We start from the raw sequence: 25,117 nt of genomic DNA, 5'->3' as shown, positions 1-25,117 counted from the left end.
CTAGAGTGGCACACAGAGCACCTCTCATTGTACTGGTAAGTATGGTGGCCATGACAATGCTATTGTATTGTGTTTTGTAACAAAGTGACAGAAATTACATTGATCATGTTGATCTGTTGCAGGTTTAATTAAGTTATTAGTGTTGTGATTGTTATGTTACAGGATCACAGCCTACTGACAAATCTGCGTCTATTGTTACAAAGCTGGAGGACCATGAACAGGTTCCTAGTAGTCAGGACGACCAGCCATTAGTGACTCTCCTGGATAGGGAGGACTCTGAGGTATCTCTGTACGACCTCATCACCAAGTGTCTCACCAAGGCACCACGGAAGAATGTAGCAAGCAAGAAAAAACTTAACTCAACAAAGAGAGCAAGTGTTTTCTGTACCTACGTGCAGATTCTGTTGCGAAACTCGCTACCAGGTACCTGTCCTGTGAAGAGAGCTCCCGGGGGGGATGAGACTAGATGTTGGAGAACAGAACAAAGGCAGTCCATCGTCAGATCAGAAGGTTGTCAGTAGCACTGACTTCATTATTATCACTAAGGATGTGTTGTCTGAGGCTGCACAGTCGTCTGTTAGTAACGTTACACAGTCCAACAGTACACAACCCGCCCTGTCTACTCCGCCCTCCCAGACTGTCCAAACACCTAATGAGGAATCCACTGTTACATCCATCCTGTCCGACATCGACGTCTCATCTCAGCTGCTCTCACCAACCCATGATAACAGTGAGGATAAGGTAGCTGTGCCAACTGTGTCTGTGCCTGTAGCTACAGTAGCCACCATCAGCATAGAGCCATCAAAAGTTGTACCATTGGAGGAGGTATCTACGACTGTGAGTATGGTTGATATTGAGGAGACTCAGAAGTCTGAAGTCAGCAGTCAGAAGATCCTGACTCCAGGGGAGGTAATTCTTGATCCAAGTATTGCGACTGTATCAAATCCAGCGGACACCTCTCAGAAAACTCCATCTCTCGACTCTGGTACTGTGGTGGGGTCACAGCAGAAGGAGAGCAAGCCCTTAGAGTCTACTGCCAGTCAGCCAGTCCAATCTCAGGTGAGTAATTATAGGTCTCAGAGTCAGCTGTCAGTCAGCCAGCCCAGTCTCAGGTGAGTGATTAGGTGTCAAAGTGAACTGTCAGTCAGCCAGCCCAGTCTCAGGTGAGTGATTAGGTCTCAGAGTCGGCTGTCAGTCAGCCAGTTCAGTCTCAGGTGAGTGGTTAGGTCTCGGAGTCAACTGTCAGTCAGCCAGTCCAATCTCAGGTGAGTGGTTAGGTCTCGGAGTCAACTGTCAGTCAGCCAGTTCAGTCTCAGGTGAGTGGTTAGGTCTCGGAGTCAACTGTCAGTCAGCCAGTTCAGTCTCAGGTGAGTGATTAGGTCTCGGAGTCAACTGTCAGTCAGCCAGTCCAATCTCAGGTGAGTGGTTAGATTTCAGAGCAATCTAATATAAGCCTTACCATCTACTGTCAGTCAACAAATCCAGTTTCAAGTGATTCATTAGGTCTCACAACAATCCCTGCCTGTCCTTGTAATGAGCACAGACACATGTATGGACTTATAATTATATACTTTAATTGCCTGTGGCTGATTCTTGTATATTACCTAAAGTTGGTCAATATTGAAATGGAATTAGTTGATTATGAGTACAGAAGGAATATCTTTGGTATTTTTGTCTCATGTGTGATGGAGTATTATTTTGATGATGTTTTGACAGCTAGATGTTCAGATTAAGTTTTTGGATGTAATCAGGTAGATACAAGCCATTTGATTTTGGATGTAATCAGGTAGATACAAGCCATTTGATTGTTTCTTTAATTTTTAATTTTTTTTTTTTTTAATTTTTAAATTTTAATTTTTTAGGAATCAAAGAAAAATGATCAAAGTCCTGATACTGAAATGGAAGTGTCCTCTGCAAAAATGGAGATTGTTTCTACTAAGGTCTCCATGACGACAGAGTCACCGAACACCAGGGACAGCCTGGAGCTTTTCGACAGTGATGCCGAGGTCATGTCCAGTATAGTGGACAAGCTAGCTTCAGCCATCCTAGATGATCCTCAGAATGGTCACTCGAGGATTATCAATGACACAGTGATGGCAGCGAATACCACACAGAAGAGCACAGGAACCCCACAAAAAGACCTTGGCCTCGTTAATGTAAAAGTCCCAGTGCTGCCTCACTCCAAACGGGAGATTGCACTCATGAGGCTGGCAAACAGAATCAATGCCCTGGAGATGAATGTTACCCTTAGTATCAGGTAAATAGACCCAGTCTTATTGTCCCCTCACTGTTGTAGTGACTCAGTCTTATTGTCCCATCACTGTAGTAGTGACTCAGTCTTATTGTCCCATCACTGTAGTAGTGACTCGCTCTTATTGTCCCATCACTGTAGTAGTGACTCAGTCTTATTGTCCCATCACTGTAGTAGTGACTCAGTCTTATTGTCCCATCACTGTAGTAGTGACTCGCTCTTATTGTCCCATCACTGTAGTAGTGACTCAGTCTTATTGTCCCATCACTGTAGTAGTGACTTGCTCTTATTGTCCCATCACTGTAGTAGTGACTCAGTCTTATTGTCCCATCACTGTAGTAGTGACTCAGTCTTATTGTCCCATCACTGTAGTAGTGACTCAGTCTTATTGTCCCATCACTGTAGTAGTGACTCAGTCTTATTGTCCCATCACTGTTGTAGTGACTCAGTCTTATTGTCCCATCACTGTAGTAGTGACTCAGTCTTATTGTCCCATCACTGTAGTAGTGACAGTCTTATTGTCCCATCACTGTAGTAGTGACTCAGTCTTATTGTCCCATCACTGTAGTAGTGACTCAGTCTTATTGTCCCATCACTGTAGTAGTGACTCAGTCTTATTGTCCCATCACTGTAGTAGTGACTCAGTCTTATTGTCCCATCACTGTAGTAGTGACTCAGTCTTATTGTCCCATCACTGTTGTAGTGACTCAGTCTTATTGTCCCATCACTGTAGTAGTGACTCGCTCTTATTGTCCCATCACTGTGGTAGTGACTCAGTCTTATTGTCCCATCACTGTAGTAGTGACTCAGTCTTATTGTCCCATCACTGTGGTAGTGACTCAGTCATATTGTCCCATCACTGTAGTAGTGACTCAGTCTTATTGTCCCATCACTGTTGTAGTGACTCAGTCTTATTGTTCCATCACTGTAGTATTGACCCAGTCTTATTGTCCCATCACTGTAGTAGTGACTCAGTCTTATTGTCCCATCACTGTGGTAGTGACTCAGTCTTATTGTCCCATCACTGTAGTAGTGACTCAGTCTTATTGTCCCATCACTGTTGTAGTGACTCAGTCTTATTGTCCCATCACTGTAGTAGTGACTCAGTCTTATTGTCCCATCACTGTAGTAGTGACTCAGTCTTATTGTCCCATCACTGTAGTAGTGACTCAGTCTTATTGTCCCATCACTGTAGTAGTGACTCGCTCTTATTGTCCCATCACTGTAGTAGTGACTCAGTCTTATTGTCCCATCACTGTAGTAGTGACTGAGTCTTATTGTCCCATCACTGTTGTAGTGACTCAGTCTTATTGTCCCATCACTGTAGTAGTGACTGAGTCTTATTGTCCCATCACTGTAGTAGTGACTGAGTCTTATTGTCCCATCACTGTAGTAGTGACTCAGTCTTATTGTCCAATCACTGTAGTAGTGACTCAGTCTTATTGTCCAATCACTGTAGTAGTGACTCGCTCTTATTGTCCCATCACTGTAGTAGTGACTCAGTCTTATTGTCCCATCACTGTAGTAGTGACTCGCTCTTATTGTCCCATCACTGTGGTAGTGACTCAGTCTTATTGTCCCATCACTGTAGTAGTGACTCAGTCTTATTGTCCCATCACTGTTGTAGTGACTCAGTCTTATTGTCCCATCACTGTAGTAGTGACTCAGTCTTATTGTCCCATCACTGTAGTAGTGACTCAGTCTTATTGTCCCATCACTGTAGTAGTGACTCAGTCTTATTGTCCCATCACTGTAGTAGTGACTCGCTCTTATTGTCCCATCACTGTAGTAGTGACTCAGTCTTATTGTCCCATCACTGTAGTAGTGACTGAGTCTTATTGTCCCATCACTGTTGTAGTGACTCAGTCTTATTGTCCCATCACTGTAGTAGTGACTGAGTCTTATTGTCCCATCACTGTAGTAGTGACTGAGTCTTATTGTCCCATCACTGTAGTAGTGACTCAGTCTTATTGTCCAATCACTGTAGTAGTGACTCAGTCTTATTGTCCAATCACTGTAGTAGTGACTCGCTCTTATTGTCCCATCACTGTAGTAGTGACTCAGTCTTATTGTCCCATCACTGTAGTAGTGACTCGCTCTTATTGTCCCATCACTGTAGTAGTGACTCAGTCTTATTGTCCCATCACTGTAGTAGTGACTCAGTCTTATTGTCCCATCACTGTAGTAGTGACTCAGTCTTATTGTCCCATCACTGTAGTAGTGACTCAGTCTTATTGTCCCATCACTGTTGTAGTGACTCAGTCTTATTGTCCCATCACTGTAGTAGTGACTCAGTCTTATTGTCCCATCACTGTAGTAGTGACTCAGTCTTATTGTCCCATCACTGTAGTAGTGACTCGCTCTTATTGTCCCATCACTGTAGTAGTGACTCAGTCTTATTGTCCCATCACTGTAGTAGTGACACAGTCTTATTGTCCCATCACTGTTGTAGTGACTCAGTCTTATTGTCCCATCACTGTAGTAGTGACTCAGTCTTATTGTCCCATCACTGTTGTAGTGACTCAGTCTTATTGTCCCATCACTGTAGTAGTGACACAGTCTTATTGTCCCATCACTGTAGTAGTGACTCAGACTTATTGTCCCATCATTGTAGTAGTGACTCAGTCTTATTGTCCCATCACTGTAGCAGTGACTCGCTCTTATTGTCCCATCACTGTAGTAGTGACTCAGACTTATTGTCCCATCACTGTGGTAGTGACTCAGTCTTATTGTCCCATCACTGTGGTAGTGGCTCAGTCTTATTGTCCCATCATTGTAGTAGTGACTCAGACTTATTGTCCCATCACTGTAGTAGTGACTCAGTCTTATTGTCCCATCACTGTAGTAGTGGCTCAGACTTATTGTCCCATCACTGTAGTAGTGACTCAGACTTATTGTCCCATCATTGTAGTAGTGACTCAGACTTATTGTCCCATCACTGTATTAGTGACTCAGACTTATTGTCCCATCATTGTAGTAGTGACTCAGATTTATTGTCCCATCACTGTTGTAGTGACTCAGTCTTATTGTCCCATCACTGTAGTAGTGACTCAGACTTATTGTCCCATCACTGTATTAGTGACTCAGTCTTATTGTCCCATCACCGTTGTAGTGACTCAGTCTTATTGTCCCATCACTGTAGTAGTGACTCAGTCTTATTGTCCCATCACTGTAGTAGTGACTCAGTCTTATTGTCCCATCACTGTAGTAGTGACTCGCTCTTATTGTCCCATCACTGTAGTAGTGACTCAGACTTATTGTCCCATCACTGTAGTAGTGACTCAGACTTATTGTCCGATCACTGTATTAGTGACTCGCTCTTATTGTCCCATCACTGTAGTAGTGACCCAGTCTTATTGTCCCATCACTGTAGTAGTGACTCAGTCTTATTGTCCCATCACTGTAGTAGTGACACAGTCTTATTGTCCCATCACTGTAGTAGTGACTCAGTCTTATTGTCCCATCACTGTAGTAGTGACTCAGTCTTATTGTCCCCTCACTGTAGTAGTGACTCAGTCTTATTGTCCCATCACTGTTGTAGTGACTCAGTCTTATTGTCCCATCACTGTAGTAGTGACTCAGTCTTATTGTCCCATCACTGTAGTAGTGACTCAGTCTTATTGTCCCATCACTGTAGTAGTGACTTGCTCTTATTGTCCCATCACTGTAGTATGCTTAGCTATGTTACTCTCTAGGATTTGTATCATCCTAACATTCAAAATAATTAGTATCTTTCTAAGGGGAGTTAACTCTTAACTAAAGTTGGAAAAAAGGACTATTGGAAAAAAAGTTTCTTAAACAGAATGAATTACTCCCAGTCAGCACACACTTGTGTACTGTTATTAGTGGTGTAACGATAGGTTGACTTATCTATGTATATATTGCGATAATATTGTTTTTCATAGCCAAAGATCAAACGCATAATTTTCAAGTCTGTAACTATCATGATTCTCACTTAATTATCAATTGTTAAAGACAGTTTCTTTTTTCTAAACAAAAAAGCTACTTGAAAGCAAGCTCTTTTACTGAATCTGCCATCTGCATATAACGTTTCACTATTGTGAAAATTGTTTTGCCTCAATAGTCACCCCTAACTGTTATACTGTTATACCATTACAAGGCCTCATGTTGTCCCCAGCCTCAGCCTGGTAGGAAAGTTTCATATGTGTGTTTGGATGATGTGTAGACATTATATTGTACAGATTTCTGGAGAGAATGAGCCAGAAGTTCAAAACCAAGTCGGATGAGATGATTAAAGCACTCAACAAAACTGACACCAAGCTGGAGGAGACGATGTTGGAGACCAATACTAGGGTAAGTTATCACCTTATATAGACACCAAGGTGGAGGAGGTCAATACTAGGGTAAGTTATCACCTTATATAGACACCAAGGTGGAGAGACCAATACTAGGGTAAGTTATCACCTTATATAGACACCAAGGTGGAGGAGGTCAATACTAGGGTAAGTTATCACCTTATATAGACACCAAGGTGGAGAGACCAATACTAGGGTAAGTTATCACCTTATATAGACACCAAGGTGGAGGAGGTCAATACTTGGGTAAGTTATCATCTTATATAGACACCAAGGTGGAGGAGACCAATACTAGGGTAAGTTATCATCTTATATAGACACCAAGGTGGAGGAGGTCAATACTAGGGTAAGTTATCACCTTATATAGACACCAAGGTGGAGGAGGTCAATACTAGGGTAAGTTATCACCTTATATAGACACCAAGGTGGAGGAGGTCAATACTAGGGTAAGTTATCACCTTATATAGACACCAAGGTGGAGGAGGCCAATACTAGGGTAAGTTATCATCTTATATAGACACCAAGGTGGAGGAGGTCAATACTAGGGTAAGTTATCACCTTATATAGACACCAAGGTGGAGGAGACCAATACTAGGGTAAGTTATCACCTTATATAGACACCAAGGTGGAGGATGTCAATACTAGAGTAAGTTATCACCTTATATAGACACCAAGGTGGAGGAGGTCAATACTAGGGTAAGTTATCACCTTATATAGACACCAAGGTGGAGGAGGTCAATACTAGGGTAAGTTATCACCTTACATAGACACCAAGGTGGAGGAGGTCAATACTAGGGTAAGTTATCACCTTATATAGACACCAAGCTGGAGGAGGTCAATACTAGGGTAAGTTATCACCTTATATAGACACCAAGGTGGAGGAGGTCAATACTAGGGTAAGTTATCACCTTACATAGACACCAAGGTGGAGGAGGTCAATACTAGGGTAAGTTATCACCTTATATAGACACCAAGGTGGAGGAGGTCAATACTAGGGTAAGTTATCACCTTATATAGACACCAAGGTGGAGGAGGTCAATACTAGGGTAAGTTATCACCTTATATAGACACCAAGGTGGAGGAGGTCAATACTAGGGTAAGTTATCACCTTACATAGACACCAAGGTGGAGGAGGTCAATACTAGGGTAAGTTATCACCTTACATAGACACCAAGGTGGAGGAGGTCAATACTAGGGTAAGTTATCACCTTATATAGACACCAAGGTGGAGGAGGTCAATACTAGGGTAAGTTATCACCTTACATAGACACCAAGGTGGAGGAGGTCAATACTAGGGTAAGTTATCACCTTATATAGACACCAAGCTGGAGGAGGTCAATACTAGGGTAAGTTATCACCTTATATAGACACCAAGGTGGAGGAGACCAATACTAGGGTAAGTTATCATCTTATATAGACACCAAGGTGGAGGAGACCAATACTAGGGTAAGTTATCACCTTATATAGACACCAAGGTGGAGGAGGTCAATACTAGGGTAAGTTATCACCTTATATAGACACCAAGGTGGAGGAGGTCAATACTAGGGTAAGTTATCACCTTACATAGACACCAAGGTGGAGGAGGTCAATACTAGGGTAAGTTATCACCTTATATAGACACCAAGCTGGAGGAGGTCAATACTAGGGTAAGTTATCACCTTATATAGACACCAAGGTGGAGGAGACCAATACTAGGGTAAGTTATCATCTTATAAAGACACCAAGGTGGAGGAGACCAATACTAGGGTAAGTTATCACCTTATATAGACACCAAGGTGGAGGAGGTCAATACTAGGGTAAGTTATCACCTTATATAGACACCAAGCTGGAGGAGGTCAATACTAGGGTAAGTTATCACCTTATATAGACACCAAGGTGGAGGAGGTCAATACTAGGGTAAGTTATCATCTTATATAGACACCAAGGTGGAGGAGGTCAATACTAGGGTAAGTTATCATCTTATATAGACACCAAGGTGGAGGATGTCAATAATAGGGTAAGTTATCACCTTATATAGACACCAAGGTGGAGGAGACCAATACTTGGGTAAGTTATCACCTTATATAGACACCAAGGTGGAGGAGACCAATACTAGGGTAAGTTATCATCTCATATAGACACCAAGGTGGAGGAGGTCAAAACTAGGGTAAGTTATCACCTCATATAGACACCAAGGTGGAGGAGGTCAATACTAGGGTAAGTTATCACCTTATATGGACACCAAGGTGGAGGAGACCAATACTAGGGTAAGTTATCACCTTATATAGACACCAAGGTGGAGGAGGTCAATACTAGGGTAAGTTATCATCTTATATAGACACCAAGGTAGAGGAGACCAATACTAGGGTAAGTTATCACCTTATATAGACACCAAGGTGGAGGAGACCAATACTAGGGTAAGTTATCACCTTATATAGACACCAAGCTGGAGGAGGTCAATACTAGGGTAAGTTATCACCTTATATAGACACCAAGGTGGAGGAGGTCAATACTAGGGTAAGTTATCACCTGATATAGACACCAAGGTGGAGGAGGTCAATACTAGGGTAAGTTATCACCTTATATAGACACCAAGCTGGAGGAGGTCAATACTAGGGTAAGTTATCACCTTATATAGACACCAAGGTGGAGGAGGTCAATACTAGGGTAAGTTATCACCTGATATAGACACCAAGGTGGAGGAGGTCAATACTAGGGTAAGTTATCATCTTATATAGACACCCCAGGTGGAGGAGGTCAATACTAGGGTAAGTTATCACCTTATATAGACACCAAGGTGGAGGAGACCAATACTAGGGTAAGTTATCATCTTATATAGACACCAAGGTGGAGGAGACCAATACTAGGGTAAGTTATCACCTGATATAGACACCAAGGTGGAGGAGACCAATACTAGGGTAAGTTATCACCTTATATAGACACCAAGGTGGAGGAGGTCAATACTAGGGTAAGTTATCACCTTATATAGACACCAAGCTGGAGGAGGTCAATACTAGGGTAAGTTATCACCTGATATAGACACCAAGGTGGAGGAGGTCAATACTAGGGTAAGTTATCACCTGATATAGACACCAAGGTGGAGGAGGTCAATACTAGGGTAAGTTATCATCTTATATAGACACCAAGGTGGAGGAGACCAATACTAGGGTAAGTTATCATTTCATATAGACACCAAGGTGGAGGAGGTCAATACTAGGGTAAGTTATCACCTTATATAGACACCAAGGTGGAGGAGGTCAATACTAGGGTAAGTTATCACCTTATATAGACACCAAGGTGGATGAGGTCAATACTAGGGTAAGTTATCACCTTATATAGACACCAAGGTGGAGGAGGTCAATACTAGGGTAAGTTATCACCTTATATAGACACCAAGGTGGAGGAGACCAATACTAGGGTAAGTTATCATTTCATATAGACACCAAGGTGGAGGAGGTCAATACTAGGGTAAGTTATCACCTTATATAGACACCAAGGTGGAGGAGGTCAATACTAGGGTAAGTTATCACCTTATATAGACACCAAGGTGGATGAGGTCAATACTAGGGTAAGTTATCACCTTATATAGACACCAAGGTGGAGGAGGTCAATACTAGGGTAAGTTATCACCTTATATAGACACCAAGGTGGAGGAGACTGTGCTGGAGACCAATACTAGGGTAAGTTATCACCTTATATAGACACCAAGGTGGAGGAGACCAATACTAGGGTAAGTTATCACCTTATATAGACACCAAGGTGGAGGAGACCAATACTAGGGTAAGTTATCATCTTATATAGACACCAAGGTGGAGGAGACCAATACTAGGGTAAGTTATCACCTTATATAGACACCAAGGTGGAGGAGGTCAATACTAGGGTAAGTTATCACCTTATATAGACACCAAGGTGGAGGAGACCAATACTAGGGTAAGTTATCACCTTATATAGACACCAAGGTGGAGGAGACCAATACTAGGGTAAGTTATCATCTTATATAGACACCAAGGTGGAGGAGGTCAATACTAGGGTAAGTTATCACCTTATATAGACACCAAGGTGGAGGAGGTCAATACTAGGGTAAGTTATCACCTTATATAGACACCAAGGTGGAGGAGACCAATACTAGGGTAAGTTATCACCTTATATAGACACCAAGGTGGAGGAGACCAATACTAGGGTAAGTTATCACCTTATATAGACACCAAGGTGGAGGAGACCAATACTGGGGTAAGTTATCACCTTATATAGACACCAAGCTGGAGGAGGTCAATACTGGGGTAAGTTATCACCTTATATAGACACCAAGGTGGAGGAGACCAATACTAGGGTAAGTTATCACCTTATATAGACACCAAGCTGGAGGAGGTCAATACTGGGGTAAGTTATCATCTTATATAGACACCAAGGTGGAGGAGACTGCATGAGGCCAATATTAGGGTAAGTTACCTTTGACCTCCATAGATGGTGTAAACAGTACTACAAGTACATGGTGACTCATTGTCTCTGTGGATGGGTAAATAATACCACATGGTGACCTTTGACCTCCCTAGGTGGCGTAAACATTACTACAAGTACATAGTGACTCAGGTCTCTATTGAATTATACCACATGGTGATTTGTATAGTATGATGTGTACTTATCCAAAAAAATCTAGCCAATTATACTTTGATTTTGATTTGATAAAGAGATTTGTGTATACAGGGAAAGAAACAAGAGGATGATATGAAGAGGATGGAGCTGAAACTGAGGAACCTGACAATGATAATGGAGGAGATGGTGCACAACATGGATACCCTGAACCAGAAGGTCAGTAGAGGCTGGTATACGTGTTGCTTCATATAGAGGACTTGTTACAGAGGATAGTGTAGAGGCTGGTATACGTAATGCTTCATATAGAGGACTTGTTACAGAGGATAGTGTATAGGCTGGTATACGTAATGCTTCATATAGAGGACTTGTTACAGAGGATAGTGTATAGGCTGGTATACGTATTGCTTCATATAGAGGACCTGTTACAGAGGAAAGTGTATAGGCTGGTATACGTAATGCTTCATATAGAGGACCTGTTATAGAGGATAGTGTATAGGCTGGTATACGTAATGCTTCATATAGAGGACCTGTTATAGAGGATAGTGTATAGGCTGGTATACGTAATGCTTCATATAGAGGACCTGTTACAGAGGATAGTGTATAGGCTGGTATACGTAATGCTTCATATAGAGGACTTGTTACAGAGGATAGTGTATAGGCTGGTATACGTAATGCTTCATATAGAGGACTTGTTACAGAGGATAGTGTATAGGCTGGTATACGTAATGCTTCATATAGAGGACCTGTTACAGAGGATAGTGTATAGGCTGGTATACGTAATGCTTCATATAGAGGACCTGTTACAGAGGATAGTGTATAGGCTGGTATACGTAATGCTTCATATAGAGGACCTGTTACAGAGGATAGTGTATAGGCTGGTATACGTAATGCTTCATATAGAGGACCTGTTACAGAGGATAGTGTATAGGCTGGTATACGTAATGCTTCATATAGAGGACCTGTTACAGAGGATAGTGTATAGGCTGGTATACGTAATGCTTCATATAGAGGACCTGTTACAGAGGATAGTGTATAGGCTGGTATACGTAATGCTTCATATAGAGGACTTGTTACAGAGGATAGTGTATAGGCTGGTATACGTAATGCTTCATATAGAGGACCTGTTACAGAGGATAGTGTATAGGCTGGTATACGTAATGCTTCATATAGAGGACCTGTTACAGAGGATAGTGTATAGGCTGGTATACGTAATGCTTCATATAGAGGACTTGTTACAGAGGATAGTGTATAGGCTGGTATACGTAATGCTTCATATAGAGGACCTGTTATAGAGGATAGTGTATAGGCTGGTATACGTAATGCTTCATATAGAGGACTTGTTACAGAGGATAGTGTATAGGCTGGTATACGTAATGCTTCATATAGAGGACCTGTTACAGAGGATAGTGTATAGGCTGGTATACGTAATGCTTCATATAGAGGACCTGTTACAGAGGATAGTGTATAGGCTGGTATACGTAATGCTTCATATAGAGGACCTGTTACAGAGGATAGTGTATAGGCTGGTATACGTAATGCTTCATATAGAGGACCTGTTACAGAGGATAGTGTATAGGCTGGTATACGTAATGCTTCATATAGAGGACTTGTTACAGAGGATAGTGTATAGGCTGGTATACGTAATGCTTCATATAGAGGACTTGTTACAGAGGATAGTGTATAGGCTGGTATACGTAATGCTTCATATAGAGGACTTGTTACAGAGGATAGTGTATAGGCTGGTATACGTAATGCTTCATATAGAGGACCTGTTACAGAGGATAGTGTATAGGCTGGTATACGTAATGCTTCATATAGAGGACCTGTTACAGAGGATAGTGTATAGGCTGGTATACGTAATGCTTCATATAGAGGACTTGTTACAGAGGATAGTGTATAGGCTGGTATACGTAATGCTTCATATAGAGGACCTGTTATAGAGGATAGTGTATAGGCTGGTATACGTAATGCTTCATATAGAGGACCTGTTACAGAGGATAGTGTATAGGCTGGTATACATATTGCTTCATACAGAGGACTTGTTACAGAGGATAGTGTATAGGCTGGTATACGTATTGCTTCATATAGAGGACTTGTTACAGAGGATAGTGTATAGGCTGGTATACGTAATGCTTCATATAGAGGACCTGTTACAGAGGATAGTGTATAGGCTGGTATACGTAATGCTTCATATAGAGGACTTGTTACAGAGGATAGTGTATAGGCTGGTATACATATTGCTTCATATAGAGGACTTGTTACAGAGGACGCCATGTTTGTTTCCGTATTATGTGACTGATGAAACAAAGTTTAGAATATTTCACAAGCTTCTGCTGAGATGAAATGAAAACATAATATGAGTTTCCTGTCAAATTTATGTAAAATGGAAGATTATTTTTATCACTAAAGCAGCATTTTACCAGACTGTTATGAAATAATAAAGGTAATATTTTAATTCCATTTCTCTTTGGTGATATCACAATGCATGAGTTACTATAGACAAAATACAAGTGCATGGATACCTACAACCACTAACAGCTGTTTAAGGTGTTATATGGCTGATAACAAGGCTGTAATAAAAGTCTATTGATGTTTAATGTTTTACAGGTGACAGACAGACAGATGGTATGGACCTCGGTGGAAGTTGTTATTTTGATGTTAATATTTATGGTATGTCTTAAACGGGGGAAATCAACACCATATATACCAATGTCACCCGAAGTACAAAAGATTCTGGAGAAATTTCCAAATGAAATGGATCTAACAGCTTTGCCCAGAAGAAATTCATTTCATGGCACAAGTCAATGCAGCTCTGCTGAAAAAGTGACAGGTTCTCTTCAAAAATACAACAGTGAAACGGCATTATGTGAGTATCTTACTATGTATGAGTCTGATTACAATGAATTATGGGAACACTTACTGTAACAGAGAATGTTTGCATACTTTTTGAGTATCTAGTGTTGTATTTGGTACATAACTGTCTATAATCTGATAACACATAATGGTCTTATATTATTGCAGCTTGTAATCGACCAGAAATATCCAGCTATGATCGAGGTGGAGCCAGCAAAGAATCTTCATTTATCAACCAGGTAAATGTCCTTATCTTATTTATTTGATCTGAATGGAACAACTGCAAAGTGTGTCTCCTTTCAACCACATTTTTCCTTGACAACCACCTAGATTTCCTTTGTCATGTTATAAAATTTTGTCAAATTATACAACTGAAAAGTTGATCCATTCATTCTGACATTTAACTTTAACTTCATTAATTTTTATTTCAGCAAAAAGATATACCAAAGAAGAAAAAACGAAAGAAGAAAAGTCCTGATGCTAAAACATGTGATGCCCCCAGCAGTTCTGATTTTAAAGACAAGCCTTCTCTGGTGGAGTCACATACAAATTTTAACAGTGCAGGGCTTTTGTTTGGTGCAAGTCCAGGGGAGGCAAGTGTGTGTGAAAAGTTAGACAGGACAAGTAGTGAATGGAATCGTACGCCTGACAGTAATAATATGTGCCAGTCCCAGGTGGATTCCACATGTTGTAAAACTGCTTATTCAGATACGTTGGTTACCACAAAAGGTCAGGGTTCAAAGGTCAGAGTGTCCAGTTCCACCAATGATATCCCCGGTAGTGTTCCTTGGGGTACTAATAAAGGCATAAAGGTGAAAGCCCATTCTTTTACAAATGAGTTACCAGTTTCTGTGATATCTTCCAAACCCCCTAAATGTCCTGTGGCCCCTCAAGGGGGAGGTAAGTCCAAGCGAGGCAGCCCACCAATGATGCGGGCCCTGGCTGACCCAGGGGGAGGAGGAGGAGGAGGAGGAGCTTCAAAAAAGAAACGACACACTTATGGTCACAGCATTCAGCTGGACAATAACACCCAGGCACCACCTGAGGTTGAAACTGTGCGGCCAAATATCAATGGTATCCATATCCCTACTAACCAGACAACGGTCAGCGAAAATAATAAAGAAAACTTGTCTCAGCAACCTCGACCAAAACGGAAGTCACATAAACGGGCATCAAGTGCGGACATGTCGTCCTCATTAGGGACAGACACCAACGCCACCTCCTGGAAAAAAGTGTTTGGCTGGAAGTGAGATTTACCGAGTGTGTGTTGTTACTGGTATGATAAAAGAGCTGTGTATAATTACCTAGTGTTGTTATTGGTATGATACATCTCCTATGATGTGAGAAGTTTCTGTTGACTGAACTACTTTGTTTCAATTTATACATAACATGTTGTTCATTTCAGGAATATATACACAAGTAAGTGCTAGGGGAACCAATAGGTATTCAGAGATTTTCACATAATTCTATCTTTAGTTATACTTTCATGAATATAATGTTGAAAAATCAGAAACAATTTGTGCAATAGTGTTTGAAACAGCAGATACTTTTAAGTTATTAAGTTGATGCGGCACATGTCCATTCAAAAAATTAGTGTTCAGTACCATGTGTAGATGATGCTGATGTGGACTGTTATTTAAGATACATTATGATGTGATGTCACATCAATATTCTCTGTTGTTAGTTGAAATGGATGATTTTATGTTTATTTGATTATTTATATGAGAATTAACACTAATAATAATAGTTTATATTTAAGATTTATACACACAATGTTTGCTACACATACAACCATCAACACCCCAGTACAACCATCAACACCCCAGTACAACCATCCACACCCAAGTACAACCATCAACACCCCAATACAACCATTCACACCCCAGTACAACCATCAACACCCCAGTACAACCATCCACACCCCAGTACAACCATCAACACCCAGTACAACAATCCACACCCCAGTACAACCATCCACACCCCAGTACAACCATCCACACCCAGTACAACAATCCACACCCCAGTACAACCATTCACACCCCAGTACAACCATCCACACCCCTGTACAACCATCAACACCCCAGTACAACCATCAACACCCCAGTACAACCATCCACACCCCAGTACAACCATCAACACCCAGTACAACCATCAACACCCCAGTACAACCATCCACACCCCAGTACAACCATCAACACCCCAGTACATCCATCAACACCCCAGTACAACCACCAACACCCCAGTACAACCATCCACACCCCAGTACAACCATCAACACCCCAGTACAACCATTCCACATCCAGTACAACCCTCCACACCCCAGTACAACCATTCACACCCCAGTACATCCATTCACACCCCAGTACAACCATCCACACCCCAGTACATCCATTCACACCCCAGTACAACCATTCACACCCCAGTACAACCATCCACACCCCAGTACAACCATTCACACCCCAGTACAACCATTCACACCCCAGTACAACCATCTACACCCCAGTACAACCATCCACACCCCAGTACATCCATTCACACCCCAGTACAACCATCAACACCCTAGTACAACCATCAACACCCCAGTACAACCATTCACACCCCAGTACAACCATCAACACCCCAGTACAACCATCAACACCCCAGTACAACCATTCACACCCCAGTACAACCATTCACACCCCAGTACAACCGTCCACAACTCCCAATACATCCATATACCACCCCAACACTTCTCCCCTGAATTAATCCCAATCTTTTTTTTAATGTTTGCAATATCAATTTAGTATCAAATCTTTAGATGTTGCTAACTGTTTACTGAACAGTCTTGAGATAATTGATGAAAGATTTTCAAGTGTCCATTGTTTAAAACCTTCCTACTTGATATTCAACTTAGTAAGAAAATCTATAGAATTCTAGCGATGTGTCAGCTGCCATCATCACACCTGTAAAATTGTACTTAGATGTACTGTATACATTAAGTGTCTTTGGTAACCGCTATACTTACATCTTCTGGCAAATCCTACTTACCCAGGGTTTATCATGTATCAAGTTTCAGTGCTTTCATATGTAAATTGTAATTTGAATTGTGCAATAGTGATGAAAATCAAACAACACATGACCACATCCTCATAGCTTCAATCTTGGTGTGTGTTCCAAACATTTTCACATTAATGGAGTGAGCACTGCATAGATTATTTAATCGAAAATATATTTCTACTTACATTGCTTTAAAGGCTTAAATACAATAGGCATTGTTTACCTGTATCTACAGCCTAGCCTTTATAGTCCAACTCCGTGCCCCTAGACATTACCAGGTAATAACTATAAATGTTTTATCTGTCATTTTTGATGGGAATGATTAATAGATAACATATATGATTGTATGCTGTAATAGATAACATATATGATTGTATGCTGTATTCACAAATCATCTGAATCTCATTTAATAGCCTTTGTGAGATTTAATGTAATAAAACTACTCCTCGTTCTGTGTGAGATTTAGTCCTGGTTTACCCCGGTTTTACTTGTGAGATTTAATCACAGCCGGTGTTTGGTTGGTCAGTTGGTGAAGTCTTTGTAGATACTTAAAAATAGACTTTATTTGCCTTTTTTTCTGGCAATGATTGTTATCACCAAAGCTGATATATTATTTGATATAAAGGTGCATTTATTTCTTACAAATCTATATTTTACTGCTCTGAATTTGTTATTGTCAACTAAAGGATAGATGTATGTACCCTGTTCTTAGTGGAACCTGTAGTAAGTGTACCCTATTCTTAATGGAACCTGTAGTAAGTGTGTCCTATTCTTAGTGGAACCTTTCGTAAGTGTACCCCATTCTTAGCGGAACCTTTCGTAAGTGTCTCCCATTCTTAGTGGAACCTGTAGTAAGTGTACCCCATTCTTAGTGGAACTTGTAGTAAGTGTTCCCCATTCTTAGTGGAACCTGTAGTAAGTGTACCCCATTCTTAGTGGAACCTGTAGTAAGTGTACCCCATTCTTAGTGGAACCTGTAGTAAGTGTACCCCATTCTTAGTTGAACCTGTAGAAAGTGTTTGCCCCATTCTTAGTGGAACCTGTAGTAAGAAATTGCCCCATTCTTAGTGGAACCTGTAGTAAGTGTACCCCATTCTTAATGGAACCTGTAGTAAGTGTACCCCATTCTTAGTTGAACCTGTAGTAATTGTACCTCATTCTTAGTGGAACCTGTAGTAAGTGTTTGCCCCTTTCTTAATGGAACCTGTAGTAAATGTACCCCATTCTTAGTTGAACCTGTAGTAAGTGTGCCCCATTTTTAGTGGAACCTGTAGTAAGTGTACCCCATTCTTAGTGGAACCTGTTGTACCTGTAAGTGTTGTATATTTTCGAAAACTTTTGGTGTTGTATCCAGTGTTGAACTTTTAGTGACTGATTAGTGCTAGCTAGTGTATCATCTCTTCTGTTAAGATGTTATACAATATATGGTGCATGTATCTGTTGATTATTATTTTGAATCATAATCTGTTTTTTTTAATCCAGATTTTCAGTTTGATAATTGTGTTACCTTGAGCAAGCTTTCTAACAGTCATTTCTTGTCTTAACCCTGTTTGAGATAACTTGCATGTATACTTATATCGTTTATATTGTTAGGATCCTCACAAAATGTAGGTCATTACAAATTTAGGAGGATGAGTTAAGATCATGACAAATTAAGGGTGGTGTGACGTGTAGATTGTACTAAATTGAGGGCGGGATGAAGTGTAGGTCATGTTTGAATGTTGAGATTATAGAATTTGATTGAATAGGAGAGATGAATGACAAAGGATGTAATGGAGTTGTATAGTAACGCAGGATGTAATGGAGTTGTATAGTAACAAACGATGTAATGGAGTTGTATAGTAACACAGGATGTAATGGAGTTGTATAGTAACACAGGATGTAATGGAGTTGTATAGTAACACAGGATGTAATGGATTTGTATAGTAACACAGGATGTAATGGAGTTGTATAGTAACATATCGGACATAATGAGGAGAACAATGGTGCTGGCCATGAGGTCATTATGGAATTTTCATAATGCCTTCTTTAATAATTTTGAGACAAGATGTTAATGTGCCAATGACGTGTTGTGTATATGTGCAAATCAGTTTTAAATATTTGACCTTGTTCTGAGGTTTTAGCTACAGTGATCTATCGCTGGAGCCTGTTTTTGAAATCTGTGATATGAGTATTGTTCAAATTTAATTTTGTAACTTAATTGTTAACCTTGGTCAGCTGTTTAACCAGCTGGGTGATCAGCTGTTTCAACCCTGGTGGTCAGCTGTTTGACCTGCTGGCCATTCAGCTGTTTGACCCCTGGTGGTCAGCTGTTTGACCCGCTGGCCATTCAGCTGTTTCACCCCTAGCTGGTCAGCTGTTTCACTCCTGGTGGTCAGCTGTTTGACCCGCTGGTCAATACCTTTATGACTGTTGCGAGATGTATCCGAATCTGGTTGGTACAGGTTGTATAGGTTTCATTGACAATGATTTAATGGAGGTTTGTCTGTTGGGTTTATTACCCCATGAATAACCAGCGTCATCTTGAGATGGGGTCTCTTTGTAGTAGCAGGTGGCTAAAGCTAGGTTAAAGTGTCTTCCTAAGGACACAACCACAACAGTACAAACTGGTCCGTTTCTCAGCTTCCTGAGAAACACAAACTGCCACAGTTGGGAGCGTCGAACCACATATCTCCGATTCTTCACCTGAGGTTATGTAGGCCAATGCTCTGACCAACTAAGCTATCGCAGCCCGTTAAATGGGGGTCCGTAGTAAAAAAAGAATAGAATACCATACCAGAGTATTGGTGTACATGCCCTCGATAATCCAGGACCTACATTCCCTTGTGTTCTCTGCACCCCTTAATATATGTCATGGAAAAATAGGAGGGACACATCTAGCTACTTGATTGGTGTCAGGAAAAGTCCTGACCAGTTGCTAAGCTGATGCTATTTTTTTAAGATTACAGAGAAATTAAAAGCGAGACAATATAAAGGTATGGTGATCACTACCTGGAGAAGTGTTTGGTGTCATATCCCAGGGGTACATAGGGCAAAAGTAAATGTAACACCTGGAGTATCGAGGATGAGATATCAATGTACAGATTTTTTGTACAGATTTTTGTTGTTACTGTTTTATGTCAATTATTTGTACATTTCGTGTATAAATGTTGTACATCTGATGTTGCTGTAGATGAAATGAATCGGTGAATTGAGAGGATATATAGACGGATCACCTCCATAGGAGTCGTCCAGTATGTGTCCTCTCAGTATAAAGTCACTCCGACTGTTGCTCCTTTTCCCCAGTTTCTGTCTTGCTCTATATATAGCTGTATATTAAGTATAATTAGACTATAAAGGAAATCCAACACTCCTGATGTCTCTAATAGCAGTAATGTTCTGGGATATCCAGTAGGTATCCAGTAGGGCTTCTCTAGTGAACCACTGACATCTAGGTAGATGTCATCAGGATATTTGAAATCCATAGATTTTGTGATGAGGAAATACATGGTATATTTGACAATTGTGTAGCGAGGTTGATGTGATATAGAGGGTCAGGTACTTTTCAAATTTGAAGGTTTCTGATGTTTATCGGCCATTCCAAAATCTGATATGGTTCTATTTAACGTTCGTCTGCCCATATCAGATTTTAAAAAGGCTGACTTTATTTTTAAAACATCAGAAACCTTTGGATTAGTACTGACCTGGTACCCGACATTTATAACATCAGCCTTGTAAAGTTCTGTCTTTCAGTGAGATTTGTACAATTTGTCTCACATATCATTGTTTGTGCTGCCTGCCATTATCTTGTACAAACACCAGATCCACAATATTTCTTTTTCTCTGGTATTTTAATGAACAGTTCAAATTCTTAATTCCATGATTTATTGAATGATTCCAAAGATGTGTTTCTACAATATAATGCTACATATATATCAAAGTTATATATAGTTAATACACCATTCCAAATATTGATTAAATAGAAAAAATTTATGTGTATATTGAATTATTATTTAACCTAATTTGTAAAACATTTTCTGTATTTAAGCAGTCTTTTTTTTTATATAATACTTATCAAATATCACTTAAGACATTTAGAACTTTTCCTTCTTTTTCTTTCCTTATTTTGGACACTTTTTTTTATTGAATGTCTTTATGTTACACCTCCTTCAGAAGCTGATGATTGACTGTTGTTTGATGGCTACTATGTAACTTCCACACGATGGAGTCCAAGTCTGAGTTAGGGATTCAAGCTGAGAGAGATTAACATTGAAAACTTCCCTATTCAGCTTTACCTAACATGTTGTTGTTAAAATGTTTTGAGTAATTAAAATGAATGCTAGGCCTTGTACTATGTATAGCGAGATGTTGTGTATGTGGTGTGAAGCTTTGTATACAGCCTGAGTTCTGCTTTGCAGAGTGAGGCCACAGAGTGAATTAGGAGATTTAGGCTGATATTGTAACTGTGTGTAAGTTAATTGTAAATTTTATGGTTACTGGGTCAAAGCTGGCCAAGTCTCTTTGTTATATTGTTAAGGCATTATAATTTATTGTCATTGATGCATCAATAAAATATATTACCAACTTGGGACTTTGTTTTTCTGTTTCTCCTTGTACAACTCAGGACTTTGTATTCTGTCTCACCTTGTACAACTGAGGACTTTGTTTTTCTGTCTCACCTTGTACAACTGAGGACTTTGTTTTTCCGTCTCACCTTGTACAACTGAGGACTTTGTTTTTCCGTCTCACCTTGTACAACTGAGGACTTGGGTTTTCTGTCTCACCTTGTACAACTGAGGACTTGGGTTTTCTGTCTCACCTTGTACAACTGAGGACTTTGTTTTTCCGTCTCATTTTGTACAACTGAGGACTTTGTTTTTCCGTCTCACCTTGTACAACTGAGGACTTTGTTTTTCTGTCTCTCCTTGTACAACTGAGGACTTTGTTTTCTGTCTCACCTTGTACAACTGAGGACTTTGTTTTCTGTCTCACCTTGTACAACTGAGGACTTTGTTTTCTGTCTCACCTTGTACAACTGAGGACTTTGTTTTGTCTCACCTTGTACAACTGAGTACTTTGTTTTGTCTCACCTTGTACAACTGAGGTCTTTGTATTCTGTCTCACCTTGTACAACTGAGGACTTTGTTTTGTCTCTCCTTGTACAACTGAGGACTTTGTTTTCTGTCTCACTTTGTACAACTGAGGACTTTGTTTTCTGTCTCACTTTGTACAACTGAGGACTTTGTTTTCTGTCTCGCTTTGTACAACTGAGGACTTTATTTTGTCTCACCTTGTACAACTGAGGACTTTGTTTTGTCTCACCTTGTACAACTGAGGACTTTGTTTTGTCTCACCTTGTACAACTGAGGACTTTGTTTTCTGTCTCACTGTGTACAACTGAGGACTTTGTTTTCTGTCTCACTTTGTACAACTGAGGACTTTGTTTTCTGTCTCACTGTGTACAACTGAGGACTTTTTTTTCTGTCTCACTTTGTACAACTGAGGACTTTGTTTTCTGTCTCACTGTATACAACTGAGGACTTTTTTTTCTGTCTCACTTTGTACAACTGAGGACTTTGTTTTTCTGTTTCTCCTTGTACAACTCAGGACTTTGTTTTCCCTTCTCACCTTGTACAACTGAGGACTTTGTATTCTGTCTCTCCTTGTACAACTGAGGACTTTGTTTTCTGTCTCTCCTTGTACAACTGAGGACTTGGTTTTCTGTCTCACTTTGTACAACTGAGGACTTGGTTTTCTGTCTCACCTTGTACAACTGAGGACTTGGTTTTCTGTCTCACTTTGTACAACTGAGGACTTTGTTTTCTGTCTCTCCTTGTACAACTGAGGACTTTGTTTTCCCTTCTCACCTTGTACAACTGAGGACTTGGTTTTCTGTCTCACTTTGTACAACTGAGGACTTGGTTTTCTGTCTCACCTTGTACAACTGAGGACTTTGTTTTCTGTCTCACTGTGTACAACTGAGGACTTTGTTTTCTGTCTCACTGTGTACAACTGAGGACTTTGTTTTTCTGTTTCTCCTTGTACAACTGAGGACTTTGTTTTGTCTCACCTTGTACAACTGAGGACTTTGTTTTGTCTCACCTTGTACAACTCAGGACTTTGTATTCTGTCTCACCTTGTACAACTGAGGACTTTGTTTTCTGTCTCTCCTTGTTCAACTGAGGACTTTGTTTTCCCGTCTCACCTTGTACAGCTGAGGACTTGGTTTGCTGTCTCTCCTTGTACAACTGAGGACTTTGTATTCTGTCTCACTTTGTACAACTGAGGACTTTGTTTTCTGTCTCACTGTGTACAACTGAGGACTTTGTTTTCTGTCTCACTGTGTACAACTGAGGACTTTGTTTTCTGTCTCTCCTTGTACAACTGAGGACTTTGTTTTCTGTCTCTCCTTGTACAACTGAGGACTTGGTTTTCTGTCTCACCTTGTACAACTGAGGACTTGGTTTTCTGTCTCACTGTGTACAACTGAGGACTTTGTTTTCTGTCTCACTTTGTACAACTGAGGACTTTGTTTTCTGTCTCACTGTGTACAACTGAGGACTTTGTTTTCTGTCTCTCCTTGTACAACTGAGGACTTGGTATTCTGTCTCACCTTGTACAACTGAGAACTTTGTATTCTGTCTCACTTTGTACAACTGAGGACTTGGTTTTCTGTCTCACTGTGTACAACTGAGGACTTTGTTTTCTGTCTCTCCTTGTACAACTGAGGACTTGGTTTTCTGTCTCTCCTTGTACAACTGAGGACTTTGTTTTTCCGTCTCACCTTGTACAACTGAGGACTTTGTTTTTCTGTCTCACCTTGTACAACTGAGGACTTTGTTTTTCCGTCTCACCTTGTACAACTGAGGACTTTGTTTTTCCGTCTCACCTTGTACAACTGAGGACTTGGGTTTTCTGTCTCACCTTGTACAACTGAGGACTTGGGTTTTCTGTCTCACCTTGTACAACTGAGGACTTTGTTTTTCCGTCTCATTTTGTACAACTGAGGACTTTGTTTTTCCGTCTCACCTTGTACAACTGAGGACTTTGTTTTTCTGTCTCTCCTTGTACAACTGAGGACTTTGTTTTCTGTCTCACCTTGTACAACTGAGGACTTTGTTTTCTGTCTCACCTTGTACAACTGAGGACTTTGTTTTCTGTCTCACCTTGTACAACTGAGGACTTTGTTTTGTCTCACCTTGTACAACTGAGTACTTTGTTTTGTCTCACCTTGTACAACTGAGGTCTTTGTATTCTGTCTCACCTTGTACAACTGAGGACTTTGTTTTGTCTCTCCTTGTACAACTGAGGACTTGGTTTTCTGTCTCACTTTGTACAACTGAGGACTTTGTTTTCTGTCTCACTTTGTACAACTGAGGACTTTGTTTTCTGTCTCGCTTTGTACAACTGAGGACTTTATTTTGTCTCACCTTGTACAACTGAGGACTTTGTTTTGTCTCACCTTGTACAACTGAGGACTTTGTTTTGTCTCACCTTGTACAACTGAGGACTTTGTTTTCTGTCTCACTGTGTACAACTGAGGACTTTGTTTTCTGTCTCACTTTGTACAACTGAGGACTTTGTTTTCTGTCTCACTGTGTACAACTGAGGACTTTTTTTTCTGTCTCACTTTGTACAACTGAGGACTTTGTTTTCTGTCTCACTGTATACAACTGAGGACTTTTTTTTCTGTCTCACTTTGTACAACTGAGGACTTTGTTTTTCTGTTTCTCCTTGTACAACTCAGGACTTTGTTTTCCCTTCTCACCTTGTACAACTGAGGACTTTGTATTCTGTCTCTCCTTGTACAACTGAGGACTTTGTTTTCTGTCTCTCCTTGTACAACTGAGGACTTGGTTTTCTGTCTCACTTTGTACAACTGAGGACTTGGTTTTCTGTCTCACCTTGTACAACTGAGGACTTGGTTTTCTGTCTCACTTTGTACAACTGAGGACTTTGTTTTCTGTCTCTCCTTGTACAACTGAGGACTTTGTTTTCCCTTCTCACCTTGTACAACTGAGGACTTGGTTTTCTGTCTCACTTTGTACAACTGAGGACTTGGTTTTCTGTCTCACCTTGTACAACTGAGGACTTTGTTTTCTGTCTCACT

At 40.5% G+C, this 25,117-nt stretch overlaps 2 protein-coding genes across 2 annotated transcripts; both read left to right on the top strand.

The window, feature by feature from the left end:
- The first annotated feature begins 2 nt into the window (after positions 1 to 2).
- LOC117344905 (SUN domain-containing ossification factor-like) lies at positions 3 to 21,591 on the top strand. The gene is made up of 8 exons (XM_033907791.1): positions 3 to 35; positions 163 to 1,059; positions 1,863 to 2,257; positions 6,454 to 6,565; positions 11,251 to 11,355; positions 13,747 to 14,005; positions 14,161 to 14,231; positions 14,424 to 21,591. Exons 2-8 carry the CDS (start codon positions 457 to 459, stop codon positions 15,240 to 15,242), a joined length of 2,364 nt encoding a protein of 787 aa, XP_033763682.1. The 5' UTR covers positions 3 to 35; positions 163 to 456; the 3' UTR covers positions 15,243 to 21,591.
- Positions 15,765 to 16,775, top strand: LOC117340501 (extensin-like). The gene has a single exon (XM_033902262.1). It carries the CDS (start codon positions 15,765 to 15,767, stop codon positions 16,773 to 16,775), a length of 1,011 nt encoding a protein of 336 aa, XP_033758153.1.
- Positions 21,592 to 25,117: the final 3,526 nt, after the last annotated feature.

Source organism: Pecten maximus, chromosome 2 (genome assembly GCF_902652985.1).
Source record: "Pecten maximus chromosome 2, xPecMax1.1, whole genome shotgun sequence".
Taxonomy (NCBI): Eukaryota; Metazoa; Mollusca; class Bivalvia; order Pectinida; family Pectinidae; genus Pecten; species Pecten maximus.
Note: the sequence above shows the minus strand (reverse complement) of the source record. Positions and strands in the feature narration are given on the sequence as shown.